General features: G+C 38.5%; 1 protein-coding gene across 1 annotated transcript; it reads left to right on the forward strand.

The window, feature by feature from the left end:
• Nucleotides 1-13,449: 13,449 nt before the first annotated feature.
• On the forward strand, nucleotides 13,450-25,533 carry TMEM35A (transmembrane protein 35A). The gene is made up of 2 exons (XM_080795765.1): nucleotides 13,450-13,706; nucleotides 23,735-25,533. Exons 1-2 carry the CDS (start codon nucleotides 13,587-13,589, stop codon nucleotides 24,140-24,142), a joined length of 528 nt encoding a protein of 175 aa, XP_080651891.1. The 5' UTR covers nucleotides 13,450-13,586; the 3' UTR covers nucleotides 24,143-25,533.
• The last annotated feature ends 1,476 nt before the right edge of the window (nucleotides 25,534-27,009 follow it).

Below are 27,009 nucleotides of genomic sequence, written 5' to 3' on the forward strand. Positions count from 1 at the left end.
ATATATATATAATTATATAATATATAATTATATATATAATTATATATAATTATATATATAATTAATAATAATAATATATATATTAATATATATATTAATAATAATAATATAATAATATAATAATAATATAATATAATTATATATAATTATATATATAATTATATATAATTATATATAATATATATATAATTATATATATATATTAATAATTATATATATATAATTATATATAATAATAATATAATTATATATAATTATATAATATATATTAATATATTATATAATATAATATAATATAATATAGTATATATATATAATATATACTATATTATATATATTACTATATATAATATAGTATATATAATATAGTATATATATTATATATATATACTATATTATATATATAATCATATTATATTATAAAAATACTATATTATATATATATAATTATATAATAATATAATATATATATTATATTATATTATGATATATAATAAATATAATATATAATATATATAATATATAAAATATATAATATATATATAATATATATATAATTATATATATTATATATAATATAAAATTATTTATTATATTATATATATAATTATATAATTATATATATATAAAATATATTATATATATTATATATGTTATATAATATATATAAATATATATAAATATATATTTTAATATATTAAATATATATAAATATATTATATATAATATATATATTATATTATATATAATATAATATACATTTATAAATATATTTATATATAAAATATATTTAAATATATTAAATATATTAAATATATAATATATATTTAAAATATTTCAATATATAATATTTAAATTAAATTAAATATATAATATTTAAATATTATATATATAATATTTAAATATTATATATATAAATATATATTTATATTTTATATATATATAAATATATATAAATATATATAAATATATAAATATATAAATATATTTATATTTATATAATTAATATATATTATATTATATATATGTAATATATATAATATATTTATATATATAAATATATTTATATTTATATAATTATATTATATAAATATATATATAATTATATTATATATTATATATATACAATCTATATTATATATATAAAAATAATATTAGATATATTAAAATATAATACATAAATATATATAATATAAATATATTCATATATTATATTTTAATAATTATATTATATATATTATATATTTTGAAATATATTTATATATAAAATATATTTAAATATATTAAATATATTAAATATATAATATATATTTAAAATATTTAAATATATAATATTTAAATTAAATTAAATATATAATATTTAAATATATATAATATATAATATATTATATATTTAATATATTTATATATAATATATTTAAATTAAATTAAAATTAAAATTAAAATTAAAATTAAATTAAATAAAAATTAAAATTAAAATTAACTTAAAATTATATTATATATAATATATTTAAATATATTATATATAAATATATTAAATATATAATATATATTTAAATATATATATTATATAAATATATATTATATATAATTTAATATATAATTTTTATAATAATTTTTATAATAATTTTTAATATATAATATATAATTTAATATATAATATATAATATATATTTAAATATATAAATATATAAATATAATATAAATATAAATATATATAAATATAATATAAATATAAATATAAATAATATAAATATAAATATAAATAATATAAATATATTATATATATAACATATATTATATATAAATATAAATATATTTAAATATATATAATATATCTATAAATATCTAGAAATATCTATAAATATATAAATATATATAAAATATATTTATATATTTATTATATATAATAATATATAATATATATATTATATTATTATTGTATTATATTATTATGTTATATATGTTATTATATTATATTATAGTATTTTATATATATTATATATTATATTATTATATATTATACATTATATTATTGTATATATTATATATTATATATTATTATTGTATTGTATATATTATATATTATATATAAAATATATAAATAAATATATATATTATATGTATATAAGTATATATATTTATATAACTATATAACTATAAATATATATAAATATATAAGTATATTTATATAACTATTTATAATTGTATAATAGATAGCAGGCCTAGGAATGAATCATTTGTCAGTTTCCTTTTCATTTCTGTACTTTTCAAATTTTGTATTACTATAGACAGGCATTACATTGATAATAAGGAAAAAGAGTGAAATATCAGAGAAAAAGGCAAATGGATGCATCTTGAATAAGCCCCCATAGTCCAGACTGTGAAACTGAGAACCAGATTTTATCAGTTCCTGTGAAAGTGATTTAGACTCTGAGGGGCTAACATACACGAAGCAGATTTGTAGGATACTGGCTTACAAGCCAGTTTCTAGTGACTGAAATATTCTTATCTCCTATCTAGGGTTATAACTATCAGCTGTTTATGTACTGGAGAAACCAAGAGATGAATGGTTTTGATGAGGGAGCAGGAGGCTGGCTGAGGACAAAGCAAAGGCTGGCACTTGCACCCCCTCTCCACCCGCTCCCCTCAGTAATATGTGTGACATTCCTCAGGCACCTCTAACTGCCCTAAAAGAAAAACAAATAGTTAACTTGCAGAGATCACAATCCTGCAAAGCAGGAGTCTCCCTTGGTTTACAAATGTCCTTGAGATTTACAACAAAGAAGTTACCTTATCAATAGCCCAATTTCCAGAGGCACATAGCTCAATTTCTCAAGCCCTAATGTCATCCTCCCCTCCATAAACAAAACTGAAGGAGGCTGAAGTAGAAGGATAAGTAAATAAAGTTAAATTTCTTCTAAACCTAAATCTCACTAACAAGGACACTTGATGCAGGAATGTGATATTCCACCAGGAGACTCCCAATTGTCTTTATGTTAGTGCCTCATTAGAGGAAAAACGGCCTTGGCTTGATAGTAACCAGGCCTTCAATATCCTGACAGTCCTCTTTACCCCAATAGCCCTTCTGAACACCCTCTTTGTCCTCACCTACCCAACTCCTGTGTATATAATCAGCCACTTCTCACATCCCTGGGACAGCATCTCCGTCTGCCCACGGTTCCTGTCCCCGTGCTCTAATAAACCACCTTTTTGCACCAAAGACGTCTTAAGAATTCTTTCTTAGCCGTCGGCTCCGAACCTCACTTCACCGAACCTCACCTAGGTTCGAGAACTTCATCAGTTTTGAGAGAGGTCTTTGGGTTAATTGTAACATGCTTTCCAGACTGGCGTTCCTGTTACTTGAACAGTGTTGGATAAACACTGACTCTCCACTGTTCTTTTTTCCACCACCTCTAACTACTTACCAGAATTTTCTGTCATTACAATATTACCTGCCTCCTATCCTCATGTCACAGTTGCCAAGGTAACAGCTCATCTTACATGAATTACATTCTGGGTTGGTTGCTCCCAGGTGAGATATTGGGAAGCATCTTAATTTCATCTGCAGTATATCTACAAATTATATTTACAAGAAGTTGCTTCAGGGAAGAGTCACAGATGGCTAGTTTCATTCACTGTGAGCTTTAAAAAAAAATTTTTTTTTCAATTGAAGAGTCTATCATTTCCCAATTTATGTTTCTAATTTTTTCTAAACTGTATCTCTTAGGTCTGGAGATACATATTACTTTTGGGGCTCTTCAGTTCCCTGATAAACATCAAGGGTTTTTGAAGAGAGTACTTAGGAGAATGGCATTGGCACTTACAAAAATAGGAAAGTCAGAAAGGGAGTTTTTTGAGAGAGAGAGATGATAGTAGGACATTGAGTGAGGGTCCCGTGGGCTTGTAGAGAAAGAGTTAACATAATAGGAAAGCTCTCATGTTGTATGTGGGAGGAATTACCCTGGAAACTGTCACCGAACTACCTAGCTTCCTTTATCTTCTGGTTTCTAAGGTAACAAAGTATTTGCTACCTCGCATTTATATGGCTGGTGCTGATGTTCACTCTCTCACTTAATAAGGTCCCAACCCTTTGCTTTTTATAGTGTTGGAATTTGCAATTCAATATTAGTAGCATTCCAACACTGACATCTCTTCCCTCAAAGCTAGATATAGAGAAATAACGTGGGGACACTTCTCCCATGTCCTGATCCACATTGGAACATCATGAGTACATGAACCTCGGCTTCATGCCTCAGACTCAACCCAAGGGCACAAATTCTACAACAACCTAGGGGTTACAGTTTCCATGCTCTCCAAATTGCCATCTCCAGCAAATCTTCAATAATAATGACACTCATCTCTACTTTCTTTTTCGGATGCTATATGCCTATATTTCTTTCAAAAGCCATTATCAAGTTGAATGGAATGGTAGGACTAGATTGTTTTTAAGATACCCCCCTATGCTTTTATGTTTCATGATCCTGTGACAGAACACACCTGAAATACTTTCTGTCCTGTCCCCACTGAGTTGTTTAAGAAACTTTGCTTGGTTTCTGATCTTTTATTAAGATCTTTTCCAAAGGAATCCAATATGTTGGAAATAAAAGTGATTTTCCAGAAGAGCCCTAATAATAATAATAAGTATTCAACATGTATTGAATCCTTATTCTGTGCCTCACTCTGTGCTTGGTGTTCTATGTGCATTATCCCATGTAGGTACCTATTTTACAGAAAAGAAAATTGGTAGCTGTATTTTACAGATGAGGTAACTGACATTTAGTGAGGAAGAAACAACTTGCCCAAGGTCACACAGTAAATGGTGGAACCAGAACTTGAATTCAGTCGTCTGCTGCCTGTGTCTCCTCTTTTAATCTTTTAGCTTTTTATCGGTGGTTCTCAAATTTTAGTGTTCCTCCAAATTCCCTGGAGGAATTGATAGAACAGATTGCTGGGGCCCCTTTCCAGAGCTTCTGATTCAGTGGATATAGGGTAGGGCCAGAAAATTTGCATTTTTTAAAAGATTTTATTTTATTTATTTGACAGACAGAGATCACAAGTAGGCAGAGAGAGAGAGAGGAGGAAGCAGGCTCCCCACTGAGCAAAGAGCAGGATGTGGGGCTCCATCATCCCAGGACCCTGGGACCATGACCCAAGCCTAAGGCAGAGGCTTTAACCCACTGAGCCACCCAGGCGCCCCAGAAAATTTGCATTTCTAACAAGTTTCCTAGTGATGCTGTTGTTGCCCTAGCAGAGGACCTGTACTCTGCCCTCTATGGCCTTCCGTCAAGGACAGAAGAGCCTCTAGCTGTAAGGACAGGCAGAAATCTTGCTTGCTCCACATGGCTCAGTGCTCAAGGACCCTGGGGATGTTCTGAACTGCAGGTTCTATTCAGGGCTCAGCCTCTCCAGGAAGACCAGACAAGAGATTCCACCCTGAAGGAGAACACAGTGCGGGGGCTGTGCTCACAGAACACAGGATTGCTGGAAATGGACATATCCTGGATTAGGCTCAGTTTTTTTTAACTTGGTTCTGACAGCTGGTTCTCTTTTGGAAGTAACTCAAAGAGTTAAAATCAAAGAGCTGCATTTGCTGACTATAGCTACCTGTCAGTTGGGATTTTGATATAACTGACACATTCAGTCCAGTGCTGTAGAGGGTCTCGATTAGCACTACTTGCGAAGCTGAGGAAAGAGCCATTACCGTGCAACCTGTCCTCAGACTTCGTTGTTCACACCTGCCTTATAAAGACCATATGTTGCCTACAGTAGACAGAGACACTCACCCTACCATAACCTTGTTTTTCTTTTCACTTTTTGCTCTTTTCCCACCATGTGCCTTGTGTTTCCCCGAGACACCGCTGAGGTCGCCGAGTTTTGAGGCAACAGAGTCCAGGGTTCATTAGTGTGGTCCCACATAAGAATCAGCTGGAAAGCTTTTTAAAAATACCAGGGCTGGGGACCCTGCCCCAGACCAATTAAATCAGAATCTCTGCAGATGCCTTAAAAAAGAAACTTTCAGGTAATTCTAAGGCCAGCCAAGTTTAAAAACTAAAAATGGTCCAAAAAATAGGCTCTGCTGTTAGGCATACTCTATTTCTAACTCTGCCACTCATGAGAAGATGACCTTGAGCAAATGACCTAACCTCTTTGAGCCTCAATTTCCCCATCTACAAACATTGGCCCAATAACAGAACTCACTGGACAGAATTTTCAGAGCATTCGGGGATCACTATACAAAAAAACTTAGTATCTGTTGCCTAATGTCTCATGAGATTTACATATTAACATGAACTCTTCACCCGCTGTAGGCATGTGAGTTCATGACCCCTGGTATAGTCACTACCCAGAGACCTCCACAGGTGGAGCAAAAACCACAAATATGCAAATGATAGGATGTAAAGAATGGTATAGATCAAGAATAAAATTTCTTTGGGTGCGTGGTGGCTTGGTCATTTGAGCATCTGACTCTTGGTTTCAACTCAAGTCATGATCTCAGGATTCTTAGGACTGAGCCTCATATGGGGCTCCATGCTCAGTGGGGAGTCTGTGGGAGATTCTCTCTCCCTCTCTCTCTAAAAATAAATAAATAAATCTTTAAAAAGAGAATAGAATATCTCATACCCTAAGAGACAACAAGGAGGGCCAACTCTTTGTAGGAACCAGTCACTGGATCTCAGTTCACTTTCAAATTCAAGTTTAAAAAATCCAGTATTCTGGGGCACCTGGGTGGCTCAGTGGGTTAAGCCTCTGCCTTTGGCTCAGGTCATGATCTCGGAGTCCTGGGATCGAGCCCCACATCAGGCTCTCTGCTGAGCGGGGAGCCTGTTTCTCTCTCTCTGCCTGTTTCTCTCTCTGCCTGCCTCTCTGCCTACTTGTGATCTCTCTCTCTCTGTCAAATAAATAAATAAATTTTAAAAAAAAAAAATCCGGTATTCTATTTTGCCTCCAGAGCCAAATAAAGATAAAGAATCATCTCAAACCAACAGCTAACATTATGATAAATGATAAAATAGGAGTTAGCATGATGTAGCCATTAATAAAATGGACTTTTTTCAGACATACCCGGGTTTCAAACAGTAACATACCCAGCTCAGTAACATACAGACATGTGACTTTGAGCAAGTTACTTAGCCAAACAAAGCCCAGTAATGATAGTTCCTATTTTGGGGCGTTGCTGTAGGGAATGAATGAGATAATGTATGTAAAGCACTTATAATGGCATTTGACACATGGTAACCCCTCAGTAAATGATAACTATTACTAAAAGCATTCTTACTAGGATTGAAGACAAAGCTAGGCTGCTGCCATTTAAAAGTGCTTAGAAATGTTCTGAGTGGGCACCTGGGTGGCTCAGTCATTAAGCGTCTGCCTTCAGCTCTGGTCCTGATCCCAGGGTCCTGGAATCTAGCCCTGCATCTGACTCTCTGCGCAGCAGGGAGACTGTTCCTCCCTCTCTCTCTGCCTGCTGTTCCCCCTGCTTGTGCCCTCTCTCTGACAAATAAATACATACAATCTTAAAAAAAAAATGTTCTGAGTAACCAGTACTATTCTCAGACCAGGGCAAGAGGGGCTTCTGCTCTGGCACCCATAATTTGGAGGGTCCCTCATATTACATACACATAAAAATAAATGTATTTAAAGACACGGGCATCTGTGTCACTCAGGATCCAGTGCTCAGTGTGGCAGAACACATAACCCTAACCCTCTGCTCTCATAATTAACATCATTCAAACGCAAGGGGAGTACTTCATATTGCTTGCCCTGTGTACTTGAAACAAAGGGTCAATGCATCCAAATGCCGTGAAGGTGTTGTTATGCTGCTGCTTATATCAGACACTGCTTTAGTGTGCGGGGAGAATTTGAGCAACAGAAGTGCTTAGTAAGAGAAAAGATAAATCAACTTGTCAAGCCCTTCCTCTCTCAATAGCAATAAATTCTTCCATAACAATGATTGTTTCCCAGTAGTAACAAGCATTGGCTTTCTGGCTTCTCTTTGCTTTCCAACTCATGGCTCCTTGAGATGTGGTAAGTGGGCCTCCATTTGTACTCTTGCCCCAGGCCAAGCAAATCTTAGAAGCTAGCCTGTAGCTAACACAGTAAGATGTGAAAAAGGACTGAGGTATAACTATTGGAAAAGAAACAAAAACCACCATTATTTGTAGCTGCTCCAGAGAGCACCCAAGGGAATCAGTTGAAACACTCAGATTTAACTCAGAAAAGAGAGTTCAGGAAAGAGTTCTGCAAAGTGGCGGAATGAATGGCAGTCAATAGTTTTCCTGTAAGACAGCAACAACCGGTCAGAAGATATAATGGAGAAAAAAAAATCCATTTGTGATGACGACAAAAAATAGTATAGAATCCCTAGAAATAGCTTTTTTTAAAAATTTTATTTATTTATTTGACAGAGAAAGAGTACAAGCAGGGGAGCAGGAGGGACAGGGAGAACCAGGCTCCCCGCTGAGCAGAGTCTAATGTGGGGCTCAATTCCAGGACCCTGATTGATCTCAGGACACTGAGATCATGATCAAGCCAAACGCAGACGCCCAGCTGACTGAGCCTACCAGGCGCCCCTAGAAATAACTTTTTTTAAAAAGGCATATGCTCTACACAAAGAAAACAAGGATATTTGTATATCTCTGAGCAACAAGGATTTGAATAAATGGAAATTGACGCCATATTTCTGGATGGGAAAGCTAAATTTTGTAAGATGACAGCTTTTATAAAAATTAATTATATGTTTAAGTCAATCCAGTCAAGATTCAAAGTTATTTTACAGCAATGAAGTGATTCTAAGTTCACCTAAAAGAATAAATAAAGAGAATAGCAAAGAAATTTTCAAAAAATGAACAATGATGAGATACTTGACTTACAAGATATTAAAATGTATACATAAGTTATAACACTTAAAACATTATTGTCGGCGCCTGGGTGGCTCAGTCAGTTAAGCCGCTGTTTTTGGCTCAGGTCATGATCCCAGGGTTCTGGGATCGAGTCCCACGTCGGGCTCCTTGCTCGCCAGGGAGTCTGCTTCTCTCTCTGCCTCTGCCTGCTTGTGCGTGCTCACTCTCTCTCAATCTGACAAATAAATAAATAAATAAAATCTTTAAAAACAAAACAAAAAAAACACATTATTATATTGTCACAAGCATCAACAAACAAATCAATGGACTAGAAGCCTTCAGACTGACCAAGTAAAAAGATAAGAACCCAGAATACAATAAGGAAGCATCACAAAGCAACAAGGACAGAATTCATCAACATATGAAATGTGGAAAAAAAAAGAAAGCATAAAACAGCTTTAAAAAGTAGAAGCAAATGTTAAATTTTGAGATGGGGAAGAATTTTCTAAACAAAAAAGCAATGGAAAAGTCATAAAAGTATTGCTAGACTTGACTCCATTAAATTTATTGGCAAACATAAACTGGGAAAAATATTTATTTATTCTTTTTTTAAAGATTTTATTTATTTATTTGATAGACAGAGATCACAAGTAGGCAGAGAGGCAGGCAGAGATAGAGGGGGAGGCAGGTTTCCTGCTGAGCAGAGAGCCCTACTCGGAGCTCCATCCCAGGGCCCTGGGATCATGACCTGAGCCTAAGGCAGAGGCCTTAACCCACTGAGCCACCCATGCGCCCTGATATTTATTTATTCTTAAAAAAATTTTTTAAAGATTTTATTGATCTATTTGACAGAGAGAGAGACAGTGAGAGAGGAAACACAAGCAGAGGGATTGGGAGAGGGAGAAGCAGACTCATCCCTGCTTCTCCTCATCAATGTGGGACTCCATCCCAGGACACGGGGATCATGACCTCAGCCAAAGGCAGATGCTTAACGACTGAGCCACACAGGGCTCCTGGGAAAGATATTTAAAAGATAATCGATGTCAGTATGATATAAAGAGTTCTTGTGAATGGATCAAAAAACACCAACGTGGGGCGCCTGGGTGGCTCAGTGGGTTAAAGCCTCTGCCTTTGGCTCAGGTCATGATCCCAGGGTCCTGGGATTGAGCCCTGCATCTGGCTTTCTGTTCAGTGGGGAGCCTGCTTCCCTTCCTCTCTCTTTATCTGCCTCTCTGCCTACTTGTGCTTTCTGTCTGTCAAATAAATAAATAAAATCTTTAAAAACAAAACCAACGCTCAAAATAAAAATGGAAAAGGACATAAACAGAAGGTATACATATGACCAATGAATATATGAAAAAATGTTCTAATGCTAATAATCCACAAAAGACAAATTTTTATGAATGAAATTGGTGAGGATGAAAAACACTGATGTCCTTAATGCAGATCGAATGTGGTGATGTGTACATACTTCTAAACTGCTGATGGGAAGGTAAATTTCGTTTTTGGAAAGCCCATTGGTAATATGTATCAAGAGTCTTTTAAACACTCATATCTTTAAATGATTTAAAGGAGCAGCAACAGTAAATGGAGGAACAGCAGAGGTTTAAGTTGAATACCCCAATAGGTGGCGGCCCTGCTCTGGATCTGGGGAGCTGCTTCACTCCTTGCTTCATTTTCTCTTTCATAAAATGGAAGGAATTAATAGTACTAATCTCACAATACATGCAAGTCACTTAGCATAATGTCTGGCATCCTCTAGGTGATAAGTAAATGTTAGCTATTACTAAATATATACATACAAAAAAGAATATGCACATATAAAAAGATCATAATTTTGACCCATCCAACTTCTAGAAATTTATCCTAAGGAAAAATTCAAGAATTTAGACAAAGATTGATATATAAGGGTGTGCACTGAAACTTCATTTGCAGAAGCAAAAGCCATGAAAACAATACCTAGCAATAGGAGAATAGTCAAATGAAATATATATAGTACATTCAAATGATGTTGAAGTATTATACAATCATTTCAGAAAGATTTTTTTAAAGATTTTATTTATTTTTGAGAGAGAGAGAGTGTGCACGCCTCTGCACACAAATGGGTGGCGGGGCAGAGGGAGAAGCAGACTCCCCACTGAGCAGGGTGGGAGCCCAATTGGATTTGATACTCCATCCCAGGACCCAGAGATCATGATCTGAGCTGAAGGCAGAAACTTAACTGACTGAGCTACCTAGGCGTCCAGAAAGATAATGTTTATGAAGACGGTTTAATGATATGGAAAAATGCTAACAAGTGAAAAAAGAAAAACAGGGTATAAAACTGACTCTATAGTAAGATCAAATTTTGAAAAACTAATTTGTATGTATTTTGTACATAGAGAAATATTTAAGAAAAAGGTCAATTAGAATATTGACCAATCAGAATAACAATGTTCATTTCGGCATGTTGGGATCAGGAATTATTTTTCCCTTATATTTATTAGTAGTATTATTATTCAGTATTTCATTCATTTTATAAGGAATATTATTATTCCCGTTATCATGTAACTTGAAAGCAAAATGGTATATAATTCCTATAGTGCCTAATTCACTTGTATGTGCATTGTAGAACTCAGTAATTTATAGGTCGAATCATAACCACAAAGGCTGAAAATCTTTCACAATAAGATGTAAATGATTGCTAAACCTTCAAGTGTTACCACTCCCAGGGATAATATGTGTATTTAAATTTCTTCAGTCCCCCCTCCAAGGAAAATTTATCAGGATCTGGTGCACAAAAGACATTGTTTTAGGTACTATGGGATATAGAAAAGTTGTTCCTACCTTTGAAGTGCTTATAAGCTAAACTATGGAGCAGATTAGGAAGGCAAAAGAAACAGAAGGGAACTACATCATTTTATGTTAGACACTGTGCTAGGCAATTTACTTATATCGAATTCTTACAACAAACTTTTAAGGTGGAATTTTCATAGACATTTTATAAATGTGGAAATGGAGGCTCAGAGAACTTAAGTGACAAGTTTACAGAGTTAGTGGCAGAGCTGGCATTTAAACCCTGGACCTTCTGGACCTGACTCCAGACTATTATCTCTCTTAATTAACACTGCCTCATCAAAAAGGTGTGTGTATGTGTGTGTGTGTAATTATAGTGCAAAGCAGAATCAGGTCAGTGCCATACTTACAATGCAGAGTATGAAGTATGTGGGGAGACAATAGAGCAATAATTAAGAACCTGGGCTCCTTATTTTATTTTATTTTATTTTTTAAAGATTTTATTTATTTGATGAGGAGAGACAGACAGAGAGGGAACACAAGCAGGGGGAGCGGGAGAGGGAGAAGCAGGTTTCCTGCTGAGCAGGGAGCCTGATATGGGGCTTGATCCCAGGACCCTAGAACCATGACCTGAGCCGAAATCAGATGTTTAACAACTGAGCCACCCAAGCGCCCCTCTTTTTTTTTTTAAGATTTTATTTATTTATCTGACAGAGAGAGAGAGCATAAGCAGGGGGAGAGGCAAAGGGAGAGGGAGAAGCAGGCCTCCTGCCCAGCGGGGAGCCCAAGGCAGGGCTCCATCCCAGGACCCTGGGATCACAACCAGAGCCGGAGGCAGATGCCCAGTGACTGAGTCACCCAGGTGCCCAAGAACCTGGGCTCTTAACCCAGGTTAAGACTGCTTAGGTTTGAATTCTGGCTCTCCACTTTCTAGTTAGCATATACTCTTGAGCAAGTTATTTTCCTGTGCCTCAGAGGTCCATCCATAAAGTGGGAGCTCATACCTAGCTCACAGTGTTGCTGTAAAGACTGAATGAGTTAATACAGGTAAAGAGTGGTTGTTTGGCACTTAGTAAACTTAGTAAACAGATATTGGTTATTATTTCAGGAAATCAGAGGAGGGAGAAACCATATCCAGCTGGGAATGGATCAGGAAAGTCTTTATGGAAGAGATAACATTGAAGACAAGGTTAAATGTTAGAGAAGAGTGATGGCTTAGGGAAAGGGAACATAGGGGAGGTGGGAAAGCTCAGGTTGTCTGGGGCCCTGAGGAGATAGGAGAGAAAGGGTGGCATGGGAGCTATTGGAAGATAAACTTCCAAAGAGAGACAGAGGTCAGAATGCCAAATTTAAAACTCTAGAGTTAATCGCTGGGCAATGGGACCCATTAACGGTTTTCCAGGAAGAGAAAGATAAAGCTTTCTTCAGTAGCAATGGAGCCTGACAACTTTGCCATTTTATCCTTGAGTGTTACCCACTGCAGAAACGAGCAAACTGAGGACTCCTGTTTTGACTGAGGGAAAGGAAAAGGGGAGAAAAGGAGGGAGGTGGCAAAAAGGGAGTAAATAACTTAGAGATGAAAAGTGCGCCTGGTGGGAAGTGGTGGGAAGGAGGTCTTCCCTGATTCTTCATTCCAGAGGCAGCCCAGGGACTGAACACGAAGCACAACTTACTTTCCCCCCATTTTAAGACGTGAAGTTCCCACCTCAGTTTAGGTCTTTAACTTCCAGACTGTGCTTTGGGCCAGGAGTAAGCGTAGGGCATTAGGACCCAGAGATTGTTGTAGTGAGAGAGGTTGAATCTCGATCTCTCAATTTTTCTCTCGAGCTCCCTCCTCTCCCTTTGTCATTCTAGCTGCCTGCTACCTCCGCAGCGTCCCTCTAGCTCTCTCTGTGCTAACTGCCTGCGCCTTAGACAGACGGGGTGCGCAAAGCAGAAGGATTAGTTGGGACCTGCCTTGGTGACCCCATGGCATCCCCCAGAACCGTAACTGTTGTGGCCCTCTCAGTGGCCCTGGGACTCTTCTTTGTTTTCATGGGAACTATCAAGTTGACCCCCAGGCTCAGCAAGGATGCCTACACTGAGATGGTAAGTGAAGCAAACGGGTGACGAGGGACGCACCCCCCAGGGATTGCGAGTACCTCTCCCCTTCTTTCCTTCCCAGTCCATGGTCCCGTCCCCTTAACCCCTACCCCCACCCCAGACCATACCTTCTCCCCAACAACTTTGCAGCTCCGAAGGTGCAGCTGGACAAGAGTGATTTCATTTGTAGGCTATGCTGGGAGCAACTGTTTTGGAGCCACTGGATGCCAGTTGGGGGAGGGGTTGCCCGGCGAGTACACCCCCACCTCCAAGTAAACCGGAAGGCTGAGACCTGCGTAACACCTGTCATTGGCAGGAATCCTTCCCTCCTTCTAGCACACCCAAAGTCCGGGCAAGCAGTCTGCAAGTCTGATTCCTTCCCTTGGAGCTAAGAGTTTAGCAGGCTGGAGAGTTTATTTATCTTAGGGAAGAACAAAGGGGAAGGACGGAAAGAGCTGGGGGAGAACAGGCTACTAAAACAAGCCATTCTTAGGGGCGGGAAAGGCACTCCTCATCCCTGGCTGAGAGCTGATCCCCTAGCTGCCTGGGCGTGTGTGTCTGTATCCTTAAGACAAAGCAGTCTTGGCCCAAATAAAGGTCACTGAGCGCCTGCTTCTTCCCCTTCTCTCAAGGGAGACCTTGATGTTTTGTTTTGTTTTGTTTTGTTTGTGGGCTAATCTGCAAAATCTGCAAAGTCTGCCTCTGCTTTCCTGCAAAATAGTCCATAATCCCCACCTTGCCTCTTGTGGATGCCCGGGGTCAGGTCCTCTGCAGTTTTTCCCCTCTGCAGAGTTGGAATCACTGAAGGTGACTGGCCAAAACATTTCCTCTGCAACCTGGGGGCTGGGCTCCTCTCCCCAGTTGGGCGTGAAGAGGACTTGTTCCTATTCTGTAGAGTGTGAGGAGATGGCAGGGTATGTTTCCAGCACTTTCGGTCTCGCGTCTCTCCCCCTGTCACTTTGCCTCTTCATTTCCCCGCCCTGGCTGAAGAGAACCTGCTTCTCACTGCCTTTGCCTGACTGCCAAACCCATTACTGGGCTCTCAAGGTCAAGAAGGAAAGGAGCTCAGGGGAGGAACAGGAAGGGAGAGAGAAAAGAGGGAAGAGGATCTCTCCATTAGGGCTGAGTCAAGGAGGAATAGCCCCACACGTTGAGAGGAATAAATAGCGCTCTCCTGGAGCCCACTGCGGAGCCTTCCAGAGCCCCTCAACGTGAGCTGCAAATAGATGGAGACTGGTGAATTGTAGATGCTCAGAAAATGTTTGCAGGCAGCTCTGGTTTCTGACTCAGGGTTTGAGCTGGTGCTTTCCGTGTCTCTCTCACCACAGGATCACCCTGGGGGTGGGGGAGGGTGGCTGGGACTCGAGCGCCTAGATCTAGCCCCAGTGGCAAATACTAATGTATTTCTCCTTCTCCCTTCGCCTCCTCCCAGCATGTTTGACCAGATGGAATTAAAATCAGGTCAAAATGAGTATCCAAGGCAGCCTGCACTGGGGAGGGGAGGGGAGGGGAGGTGGGGTAGCAAATGCCACCAAATACAGAGGGACCAGGTGGAGGTGAAACACCACTATATTTTGGTTTCAGTGTAGTAGTTTAGATTACAAGTAAATGAAATGCTATTGCTTTTCTTTACTTTTCATATATACATGTATTAATATGTTTGTGTGTGAGCCTTAGGTATTTTTGACTTTTCCTTTTCCTTAGGACATAGTAGCCTTCTTCAGTATACTCCCCGGCCCCCAGGCCCTCCTCAGCTGTGTTAGAGGTCCCCCAAGCTGTACCCTAAGTACACTGTTAGGATCTGCAGGCAACCCAGCTAAAATGGAGTCACCGGGAAGCTTCTTACCAGCTTGGCAGGAGCTCACGAGGAGGACCAGCCACAAATGGGTTTACAGTAGGTTTCTTCCTAGGGACTGGAGCTGTCTTTTGCAGTCTCCTGAAAGGCAGAAGAAACCAATGTCAAGATTTCGTATCATAAAAAGGAACATATTTAAATAAGTATAAGCTAATACAGCAGTATAGAACCATTGTGAGTGTGTGTGTGTGTGTGTGTGTGTGTGTACAAGCACAATTCTGTGCTTATGTGTTCAGGGGTATCTGGAAGGAATGGAGGAACTATATCTAGCTGGGAGGTAGACTTCACAGTAGTATGAAGCTTGAGGAGGATTTTCAGATTGCCTTTTCCAGGGTCCCCTCCTGCACTGAACATTGGCCCCAGGCTGGGGAGGGCTGTCCAGCACAGGGGCCACTGCACCAGTTCTGGGCTGGCCAAGCTTTATTCTTAAGTCCAAAGGAAATGGGAAAAATTCAGTTCTAGTACAAAGAAGGGACTCAATTTATATTTGTTGAATGGATGAGTGAATGAATGAGCCATTGGAGCATTGTCTTGGCTGGTCACCACCCTTCAGAATTCTCTGGTTGGATCTTGATTATGTAGTTCAGGAGCCATTTATTGCTCTCAGAAGGCGGTATGACCCCTTAGGACCCCAACTCTAGATCGGCTAGGCTGATTATCTGGGATTTTCTGTTTTCCATTTAGGAGTGATTCCTCTGCATTGACAGTCATTCATTTCCTGCAGCAGCTTTTCTTACAAGATCTCAAAGTGTTGTTGTTTAAAGATTATTTGTTCTTTAAAACATATCAGTGAGGTAAATTCATCTTATTAGTTATTCTTATTTTACTGATAGATCAAACTGATCCAATATCATAGGGTATGCTGTTGTGGGAGCAGAGATTAGAAACCAAGTCCGTGACTGAATCTTCTCAGTAGAGGGGTCATTAATGATTACAACTGCCTTTTTGGATGTCAGAACTTGCAACTGATTCTTGAACATATCTGGCACATTCTTGCTTCTTTTTTATAACCGTTCAACTACACCAATTCAAACCTTTACTTTGAAACCAATTTCAAATTTAGATTTTTGTTTTTTTTCTTTTTTGCCACTGTTTATTTTTCTTGTTCTAAAACCATTAGTGTTATGCTTAGGTATTGTCCCCTCTGTGAGGAATCATGGCCGAAAACCCTACGGACCAATGACTATTAACTTATTTCCTGTATACTGCAGAAACCAGGAATGGTTAATGGAAAGAGCACAGACTTCCAGTCATATAGGTTAGTGCTTGAGTCCTGACATTCCTAGTGCCTCAGTTTCCTTATCTGTGAGATGAGGATAATAATTCTTCCTTAGAAGTTTGTTGTAAATATTAGTTGAGATTATATATGGAAGCATCTGGTACAGTGGTTATTTACATATAGCCAGTGTTCAAGAAATGTTCCGGGTGAAGTGATGGTAATAATCGATTCTGCATTATGCAGGGGCTTCCTGACTAATCTGAATGGTCAGTTTAAGGGATTGAAATCAGGCACTTAGAAGAGCAAGATGCTATTTTCATGTGCCCTGGTGAACAGACCTTTATGCAATTAGCTAATTTTGAAAGCTCCACACTTGCGGCCGGTTAATGCACAGTGGATTCCATGCAGAACTTCCAGATGTCTCCCTGAATTGCCCATTTGGTGTGTGTCGCCCCATACCTCCTCCAGATTTAGCAAATGTCATTATAGAGTACTCTAAAGCCCACATGAACTCAACATGACTGATCACTCCCTTGACTAAATACCTTCTTTAATTCACTTGAAATTGGGAGACAGCACATACAAATGCTGCTAAGCAGTTTCCTGGGCAGTGATGGGGAACAAACAAATGGTTGACTTGCTCTAAATTTGGTATTCAGCTCTTTGAGGCAGTGGTTCCATTCTGTAATCAAAAGGGGCTACACGCAGAATGGTGAGAAAACACCAAAATCCCATCACAATGAAGCCAAGGGATTTTGGCACTAAGAAGAACAGGGCAAGGCTCTGCTTCTTCTTATCCCCTCAGAGTGAGGGTTTGTTGATTTGGTTGATTGGCTTATCTAGAGTTAAGTGCCTTAGGGTTTGTATATCCCTGGGGAAACATGCCAGATGTTTGGGTAGTTTATTTAATGTCCTTAGGTAATCTTTTATGCTTCCAATCACTGCCATTAATTGCTTTCCAGCTAGGTAATAAGATAGTAATTCACTGATGCTTAGACTGCTCTCTGAGGTGGTACAGTACATTTATTCCATCAGAGAGGAAACTGACCCTGAGATGGAAAGTGACTTTGCTTAGTTCACACTGACAACCATCTCAAGCTAAACTCCACTGGAGGTGATGCCAGGGAACGTGTAGCTTCTCAATGGCCAAGAGCTATGCTTGTTTCAAAGTGACCTTTGATTAATAGTTGAAGTCTTCTGCCCTAAAATGCAATCTGGGAAGGATCCACTTTGGTTAGTAGGACGAGATTCGCCAGCTTCCTCTGTAGGTTGGTACTATATGACAGCAGAAAGTGGAATTGCTTAAAATGTGTTTATAATTCACATGGATATTTGGCAATTAAACACGTGATGGCTTTTTATTGCACTGAAGAAATAACCAATAACTTACATTTGGCTTTTTCCCCTACAAAGATGCAGGGAAATCATATTTGAGTCAGTAAATTTTGCAGCATTTATGAGCCTTTATGGTCTAAGATAACAACAAAGCTGAGAATTTTAGCCAAAATGTATTTTTGTCAGTGCCCTCTTTGGCTTTCATAGTTTTTTTTCCTCTGTAAATTTTAGTGAAGTGTAACATACATTCTGAAATGTGCATCTAACATAAATGTACAGCTCAAGGAATTTTCAGAATACTCCTGTGAAACCAGCACCCATATCAAGATCACACCAGCTCTCCTGAAACCCGCCCCCCCATGGCCCCTTCCAGTTACTACCTCCCCAAGGGTTATTATCTTCCTGACTTCTAACAACATAAGTTAGTTTTACTGTTTTTGAACTTTATATAAATGGAATTTACAGTGGATTAGCCATTTTTTTTCTTTACCTAACAGGCATAAGTGTACTGAAGTGGATCAAACCACTTGGTCTCTGTCCCCATTTTGTCCTGTTAGCTGACTTGGATCAGTAATTAACTGCAATTGAAGATAAATGCAATTAGATAGTTTTGAGCTCTTCAAATAAATGCCATTAATATGAGATCATGGACCCTACGGTGCTGTGAAGAGTAAATGACAAAAAGAGAAAGGGTATGACTAAAGAAAGGCTCCATATGCTTTTGACTCATGTCTGAATCGTATCTTCTCATGCCATAAAAATGGACCTGTTTGATTCACCGCTATTATCATTAAAATAATCACCATGGTTTGCTTGCAAACGCATGGACTTCTCATTGTATGGTTCACTGATAATGAAATGTGTGTGTGTCTGTGTGTGGCCCTTGTCTGATGCCATGATGTTATGATTTTTTTTAACTAAATCTCCAAAATGTTCATTTAATTTACAAAAGGGGAAACCCAGATAATAAAATTCTTAGTGATTTTCTCTAAGCAACTTAGGGGCAAAACTAAAATTGAAATTAAGCTTATCTTAAGAATCTCAGCCCAAGGATATTGTTGGACAATTGCTTTCTATGAAAGGGATTTGAAACATTTGACTAAACACTCTTCTTCCCTGCTTCCTTGCCCTATAAGGAAACCATGGTTACAGAGTCTGGGTCATTGCAATGGAAGGGAAACAGACCTAACAAAGTGAATTGTGAGAGCCTTTTGGGAGAGTGACTCAGTCAACTCTCTTTATTCTTACCATCAGAACAATTAAAGTCTTTAGAGCTGTAGTTACTATAGATTCAAGACATGTGATCCTTCTATTGTTAGAACTGATGTGGCCCAGACCAAACACTGATGGGCCTGGCAATAGTAGGATTCTTTTGATGTCTCCATCCTACTCCACAGGAGAAAGAATAAAGGCCTTCCTATAATATCAAGACTCCATCCAAGCTTAGTCCCATTTCTAACAAATTAAACATTCCCTGTCTGGAGTCCTGGAAATAGATGCTATCTGCAGCTTTGAACTAAAGATTTGATGAAATGGCTTATCCATGTGCAGTTTCCTCTGGAGAAAAGAAAGGGGAAAAAAGAGGCAACAGCTGCATTAAAGATCCACAGTGGTAGTTTAAGAAGTTAGATAAACAACTGAAAAAGTAATATGGAGTTACACCAAATGTAAAGAAAAAAAAGATCACTGAAGTCACGGGAGCTTGATTTAAAGACCTGGAATTTGGCCCCAGGCTACGGATTCCACTATAGTATAGTTAAGGATCTATTCTTGAATGATGGGTGGTTAGCCTTAGCCAAAAAAGGAGCGTTTCCAGAAGCCACTCAGCCAGCATCTGGAAGTCTTGGCTCTGAACTGACTGTAAGAAACTCATCTTGCCTCCTGCGTTCATCATGTCAGAAGCTTACATTTAGGATTTAGGAACTGCTTCTTGGGAAGCTTTGTGTTGTTAATTAGAAATGGTCCTCATTTAAAAGTGTTTAAGAAGACTCTTTTGTCTAGACTTCTTTCCCTGATGTTGTCCTGCTACTCTCACCAGAGTGCAGAGAGGGAGAAAGTGGGCAGGTGGCATCTAGTTTAATAGTGAGAGGAAATGGGTACACTTCTCACCACCTCTGCTCTGCTCCATGTGGGTCTCCCGCAGTTCAACCCAGGGTTTTACTCTGCCAACTCATCAACATCTCTCCTAATTTCTTTGGGACTCCCTGATTTAACCTAAAATGGGAAGAGGGAGGAAGAATGACTAACCCTCTGTGTTTCTTTACATGCTCAGGAATAGGATAGGGACTAGGGTGAGGTGAAATTTTAAAGACAGGATCTGACAAGGCCAGGACTGGGAAGAGATAAATGAGGCAGGGTTGTATAAGTGCAGAGCTAGATCCTGCCTTTATCTGAAGCTTTGATATTTTGCTCATTAATGATATCATTTACCTTACTCAAGAAATCCTTTTGGTGCCCTCTTAAATTTTACATTCAAGGCAAATAGCCTGGCTCGTTTCACTTTATTCTTAACCCTGCTCAGTAAAATGAGGCTCAGAGAGGTCAAATAATTTGCCTATGGACACCCCACTAGAAAGTGACAGAGATGAGATTTAAAGCCAAGTCTGTCTGAATCAAAACTTATGTTTTTTTTTTCCATTAAACCATTGGTCTTTTAACAGTTCTCATAGAGGATTATCTTGTGCCACTTATGATAATTAACCCATGAAATAAGTTGCATTCACTGATCCAGAAGTGAGAGAGATGACGACGTTTGTTCCAAATCTAGAGTGTGTGAACACTATTCTAAGTGCCAGATGCTTCTAAGAGGTCAAGTTGGCTTTCTGCCTGATTCTTATGATACTTGCCTTGCATCTGGAACTTTTAACTATTCTCTTCTTGAAAACCTTGGCCCCCATGACCCTGTCTTTCTTGGTTTTCCCTCTACTTTTCTGACTACACTCTCTTCTGTCTGCTTTGTGGACCATCTTCCTCTTTCCATTTCTTAAATGTCAGTCACACAATATTTCCCACTGTATATATACATTCTGCTGTATATATATGTACACATACATATATATACCCATATACTATATATATACATATACATATACTGCTGTATATATACTATATATATACATATACACATTCTGCTGTATATAGACTGTATATATACATACTGATGTATATATACATCAGGATGGATACTGATGACTATCCATTCTGTATCATTACTCTAGACCTCTATTACTGAGCTGCCTACCAGACATCTCTACTTAGATGTCTTAGAGATACTTCAACTAAAAAACCCAAATTGAATCCCTTACTCCTTCCTACCCCTTGCCCCACCCCCAACATGTTCTTCCAGATGCATACCCAAACCTGGAGAATGGTAACACCCTTCTACCCACATACCTAAGCCAGAGACTAGAGAATCTTTCTTTTTTTTTTTTTTAAATTTTATTTATTTATTTGTCAGAGATCACAAGTAGGCAGAGAGGCAGGCAGAGAGAGAGGAAGGGAAGCAGGCTCCCTGCTGAGCAGAGAGCCCGATGTTGGGCTTGATCCCAGGACGCCGGGATCATGACTTGAGCCGAAGGCAGAGGCTTTAACCCACTGAGCCACCCAGGCGCCCCCAGAGAATCTTTCTTGACTTATCCCTTTCCCTCAGTGTCCACATCCAGTATAACACTAAATTCTATGATTTTGCATTAAAAGTATTCTTGACTCTGTCCCCTTCCCTCTATCCATCCTATCATTAATCTAAGTCTCTTATTTGGTCTCCTTGCTTTCAGGCATACTTCTCCCAATGCACCCGCCACACTATTTCCAGAAGGACCTTCCTCAAAAGCAAATTATGGTGCTCCCCCTGGCTTATAGGATAAAACCCACCTCCACAACACAACATATATAGTTCTCCCAGATCTCATGGTGACACATATATAGACACATATAAGAGGATGTATATAGTTCTCATGATCCATGATTCATATCTATCTCCCCTGTTTCATGTCTCACTCTCACCCCTCCCTCTCCCAACCTATGCTGAACTGGGGCGGTGTTTGAAACACACAAGTCTGTTTTGTGCTTCAGGGCCTTTGCTCATCCATTTTCTACTGCCTGCAATGTCCTTTGCTTATTGATTTGCCAACACCTGCTCTTCTTTTAATATTCCACTCTAGCTTTTCTCTGTTTCCATCTAGGGAGACTTGACCACTCTGGTATGCCTCCGCTGTTTCTACTGCATAATTTTGTTTGGCACCCATAACTTCTCTTCATATAAACTCAAGCTTCAGGAAAGAAGAGCCTTTGAATGATTGATATCTGTATCCAAAGTACCTAGACAGTGCCTAGTGCAAGGAAGCACTTAATAAATATCGAATGAGTTGATGGATACTTACTGAAAACAAAGCAGTGGGCCAACCTAATAAGACACTTGATAAAATCTCATCGATTTACTACAAAATGAGGATCAGGCCCATCTGAATACAGTGAAAAATATGATTATCTATTACCCTAAGGTCAATATAATCTTATTACTTTGTAATATATCCAGTGACTCCCTCCTCTGTTGTATGATGTTTCCCTTTGAGCTACAATTAGACCTCGTACAGATGTCTATTATGTGTCCTTAACCGTATTGCTTTATACTGGCGTTTTGTGTATCCATTTCCCCTCACCAGACCAAGAGCTTCTTGACCCTGGCTTATTTACCTTTTTATCTCCATCGCATAATCCATAGTAGGTGTTCAATACATATTTGTTAGATTAAAATTAATGAACTTGCACCAGACTAACAAAGTAGCATCTTGTAAAGGCCTGGGACTTTTATCTCACTGACCATGAGACTAGTTTTTATCTTACTATATTTTAAAGATATATAAGGGGCTAACATTTGCACACATTTTTATTTTTCTATTTACTTAGTACTCACTTTTTAATTCTTGCAGATTCTGTAAGTGTAAACTCCTGCTCAGCTTTTTTTGAATTATCACAGATTCCAAATTTGGGAAGTCCAAATTAGTGAGGCTTTATCATACTGTGCCTTGCCTTGTTTCATTTTTGTTGGTGTTTGTATGCATCTGGGTTTGAACGAGGCAGGCACTAGAAAATGTGAATGTGGCTAATCTGTAACAGATTTTATGGGCCCAATAAATTTTCTTATAAATGCTTTTAGTATTGTTTATGATTTATAATCAGAACATAATTTTTAACTCTAAAGCCAAATTCTCTTTGGTGTTGTTACTAAGTTTTATTTATTTATTTATTTTTAAATTTATTTTAGAGAGAGAAAGAGAGTGTGAATGGGGGGAGGAGCAGAGGGAGAGGGACATGCAGACTCTATGCTGAGGGCAGAGCCCAGTCCCATGGCCCTGAGATCATGACCTGAGCTGAAATCAAGTGTTGGACCCTCAACTAACTGAGCCACCCAGGTGCCCTGCTGTTACTAAGGTTTAAATCACAGGGATCTCAGAAGATTGCCTGTTTTTTTCTTATCTTCATTACAAGGCTTTTATTCAGGAGCCACAGTTAAAAAAAAAAAAAAAGGGACCTGGTGGGGACAGAAGGAAGCCCTTGTTTGTGTGTTCTTCATTCTAATGTTAAAATCAACGTTAATGTGGCATTCCTTGTGGTATTTCACTCTAGAAACGTGCTTACAAGAGCTATGTCCGAGCCCTCCCTCTGCTGAAGAAAATGGGGATCAATTCCATTCTCCTCCGCAAAAGCATTGGTGCTCTTGAGGTGGCCTGTGGCATTGTCATGACCCTTGTGCCTGGGCGTCCCAAAGATGTGGCCAACTTCTTCCTACTCTTGCTGGTGTTGGCTGTGCTCTTCTTCCATCAGCTAGTCGGTGATCCTCTCAAACGTTACGCCCATGCTCTGGTGTTTGGAATCCTGCTCACCTGCCGCCTGCTGATTGCCCGCAAGCCTGAAGACCGGTCTTCTGAGAAGAAGCCCTTGCCACTGCCAGGGCAAGTGGGGAATGCCGGGAATGCGGAGGAGCAGCCCTCCTTATATGAGAAGGCCCCTCAGGGCAAAATGAAGTTGTCATAGGAAAGCAGAAGTGCAAAAAGTGGACCTTCCAGGCAGTTGCCTCCATGACACCCAGGAAGATGTCAGTGTGTGTTTTTCATTTGATTTATTTATCTTGAGGGAAAGGGAAAAATATAATCTGCAATTTAATGGTCTTATTGGCTTGTGTACACCTATATTCTAAAATGACCTCCCCACATAGACATATGTGCACCACCTTTAATCACTTTGGGGCAACTCACATCTTGCTGCATGTACATGTATATGGCTAATTGTTGAAGTGTATTTGTGAGATGGACTCCAGCAAGCATGTGACTATAAGATTATGTGTGGGAAAATGTATTTACTGTGTGTGTATGTGTGTGTGTGTGCGCGCATACACGCGTGCACACTTGTGCACGCAGGTGTGAGGATAAGGCTCTGATCTTGAACTAATCCTGCACAGGTATCCTTCCCTTTACAAACTGATTCTAGTGAGGGCAGAATAAAATAAATCTCTTCTAAAGAGAATCCTACTTACTTCTGGTATAAATCAAGTGATGTATTCCTGTGGGATGAGGGAAATTGAGCTGAAAACTTTAATTTACCACTTTAGGAGACAGTTGCTTCAATTTGAGACACTGAGTTATACTGGTTAGCCTCCGCTGTAACAGTTGTTGAAATTTTAAATACTCCATATTGAGTTTAATTAAAATAAGGGATATATGCAGTCAATACATAATCTAATCCAAGTGATAAAATTGGAAGTTTCACCTTGCCTTTGCCCCAACTCAACCTACTAAGCGCCTTTGCTCACAGTTTGAAATTGAAGCAGTAAACTTTTACCAGACATCTTTTTTGGATTTTCTTAAGCCAAAAGTTGCCTCACTTCCTACTATTCTCAACAACTAACCAGGATTTGGCAGCTGCTCCATTACGGTTGAGGGAGCAGGGATTAGTTCCATTAGAAATCTGTGAATCTCAAACTCTAGTTGTTCTCTTAAATCATCTGAAACTTGACAGAGGAGCTGTATCCAGTGTTTCCCTGCCAAACAGATTCATTACTCCTATTGAATCTTCACTGAACTTTGCTAGTGTAAACCGAGATCCCAGTTACTCCTGGTTGTCTCCTCTACACCTCTTTATCATTACAGTGACTGGAGTCTAGCTGGGGGAAGGATATTTGATATGGGTTGGTTGGATTGAGCAGTATGAAACTTTGCTTTCTTCATTCAGTACTGCTGTTTCTCCTTGTTTGATGTGCTTTGATGGTTTTAATATTATTGTGCCAGGGATGGGGAGAGGGGTGGGGGCATTGTGTGTGGGGGTAGTACAAATTATTGTATTTTCTTCAGTGCCATTGTTCTTGTTAATTGATATCTCTGTCTTATTTCTCTCATTCTTTCAAAATAAAAATTTTTGAAATTTGGAGGAAACTGTCTGGACAGATAATGAAAATCTGGAAAGAAAAGTTCGTATGAAGCAATTCACGCCCTTTTATTTTTGATTCTGGATGAGGAAGTGAAAGAGAAGGAATTGTATATCACATAGTATACTAACGAGGTTACCAACTTTCCAATCTCATTTAAGTTCCCCCACACTTTGGTAATGTCATCATATAAAGACAGAAAACCAGAGCATTAGGATCAATACAATTTTCAGGTTTAGGGAGTTCTGCTTCACTAGGTGATGCCAAGGGAAGGTGGAAGAATGAGTTCAGAGAAAATTGCAAGTCTAGGAAACAAAGGCGAACCAGTGCTTTCTCACTATGTGTATCCACAAACTGGCACATGTTCCAGTGCCACAGACTTGTCATGTTAGGCAAGTTATTTCACCACTCAGAGCCCCAGTTTCATCATCTACAAAAGAGAAGGGGATTGAAGGCTTAAAATCCCTTCTAATACACAGTTGAGTCTATGAAATCATTAAGAGTATGAAAAATGACTCTTGAGAAATTTTCAGTTTTCCTAGATAAGAGCAGTTTATGTACTAGATAAAATGTCAAACATTCAGTTCTTATGCTTGATTAAACAAGAGTTCATTAAAGTACTCTGAAAATCATATAAGATGTGGTAAATAGTAATTTCTGGTGTAGTCTTTCCCAAATATAACAACTCAATCTTTGATTCTTCATTTCTCCCTGATTGCAGTTTCCTTCTACAGTTTTGCTCAGTTCATGGGTATATTTTGGGCTCAAAAAATCAGTGAGAGCCATTTAATTTACTCTTTCCTCTGTTTCAGCCAGTTTCTTTAAGATTCATTGATTCCTCAAAGTTAGAAATCTGTATGTGTTGCCTGGTAGGTTACGTGAAAGGTGCCACATCTAGCTTAAGACACAGGTTTTTGGCAAATCCTGGAAGATATGTATGCCCGCCCTCGGTGAAAAGAGGGCAGATCCAGCCGTCCTTTCCTCCCACCCCGGAACTTTGCCTGGGAAAAGCGACGGCTTCAGAAGTCATAGACTCAATAACCTAAGTCTCTTGTTCAGCAAGAGATAAGCAGCCCTTATTGCTAAGTTTGCAATTTCATATTTTCCTATAAACTTCCGATACTTGAGGGTCAATCTGAGCAAAATTATCACTGTAATTACTCTTGTTAAATTCAGGAATAAGGACACTAATTGCCGCAAATTACGCAAAATGACGAATGCGAACATTATTAGGACAGTGGGAACGCCAGCCAATCAGCTAGCTCCAGCAGCAACGGCCCACAAGCCGTGGGTCCCCTACCTGGGGCGGGCGGGGCAAGAGGATCTCGGGATTGGATCTGCGTCAGCGTCGGCGCGCGCGCGCCTCCTCGCGCCGTTGAGTTGTAACCCAACCAATCAGGCTTCAGCAGAGCGCGCCGCTCTGCCTAGGGCAGCCTGGGTCTCTGAAGAAGCGCATGCGCGGGGCGGGGCCCGCTCTTTT

Source organism: Martes martes (genome assembly GCF_963455335.1).
Source record: "Martes martes genome assembly, chromosome: X".
Classification (NCBI taxonomy): domain Eukaryota; kingdom Metazoa; phylum Chordata; class Mammalia; order Carnivora; family Mustelidae; genus Martes; species Martes martes.

Excerpts from the sequence above, each read along its gene's own strand:
- TMEM35A (XM_080795765.1), top strand. The coding sequence starts at position 13,587 with ATGGCATCCCCCAGAACCGTAACTGTTGTGGCCCTCTCAGTGGCCCTG. Across the intron at positions 13,707-23,734 it reads AGGATGCCTACACTGAGATG|AAACGTGCTTACAAGAGCTA; the intron begins GTAAGTGAAGCA and ends ATTTCACTCTAG.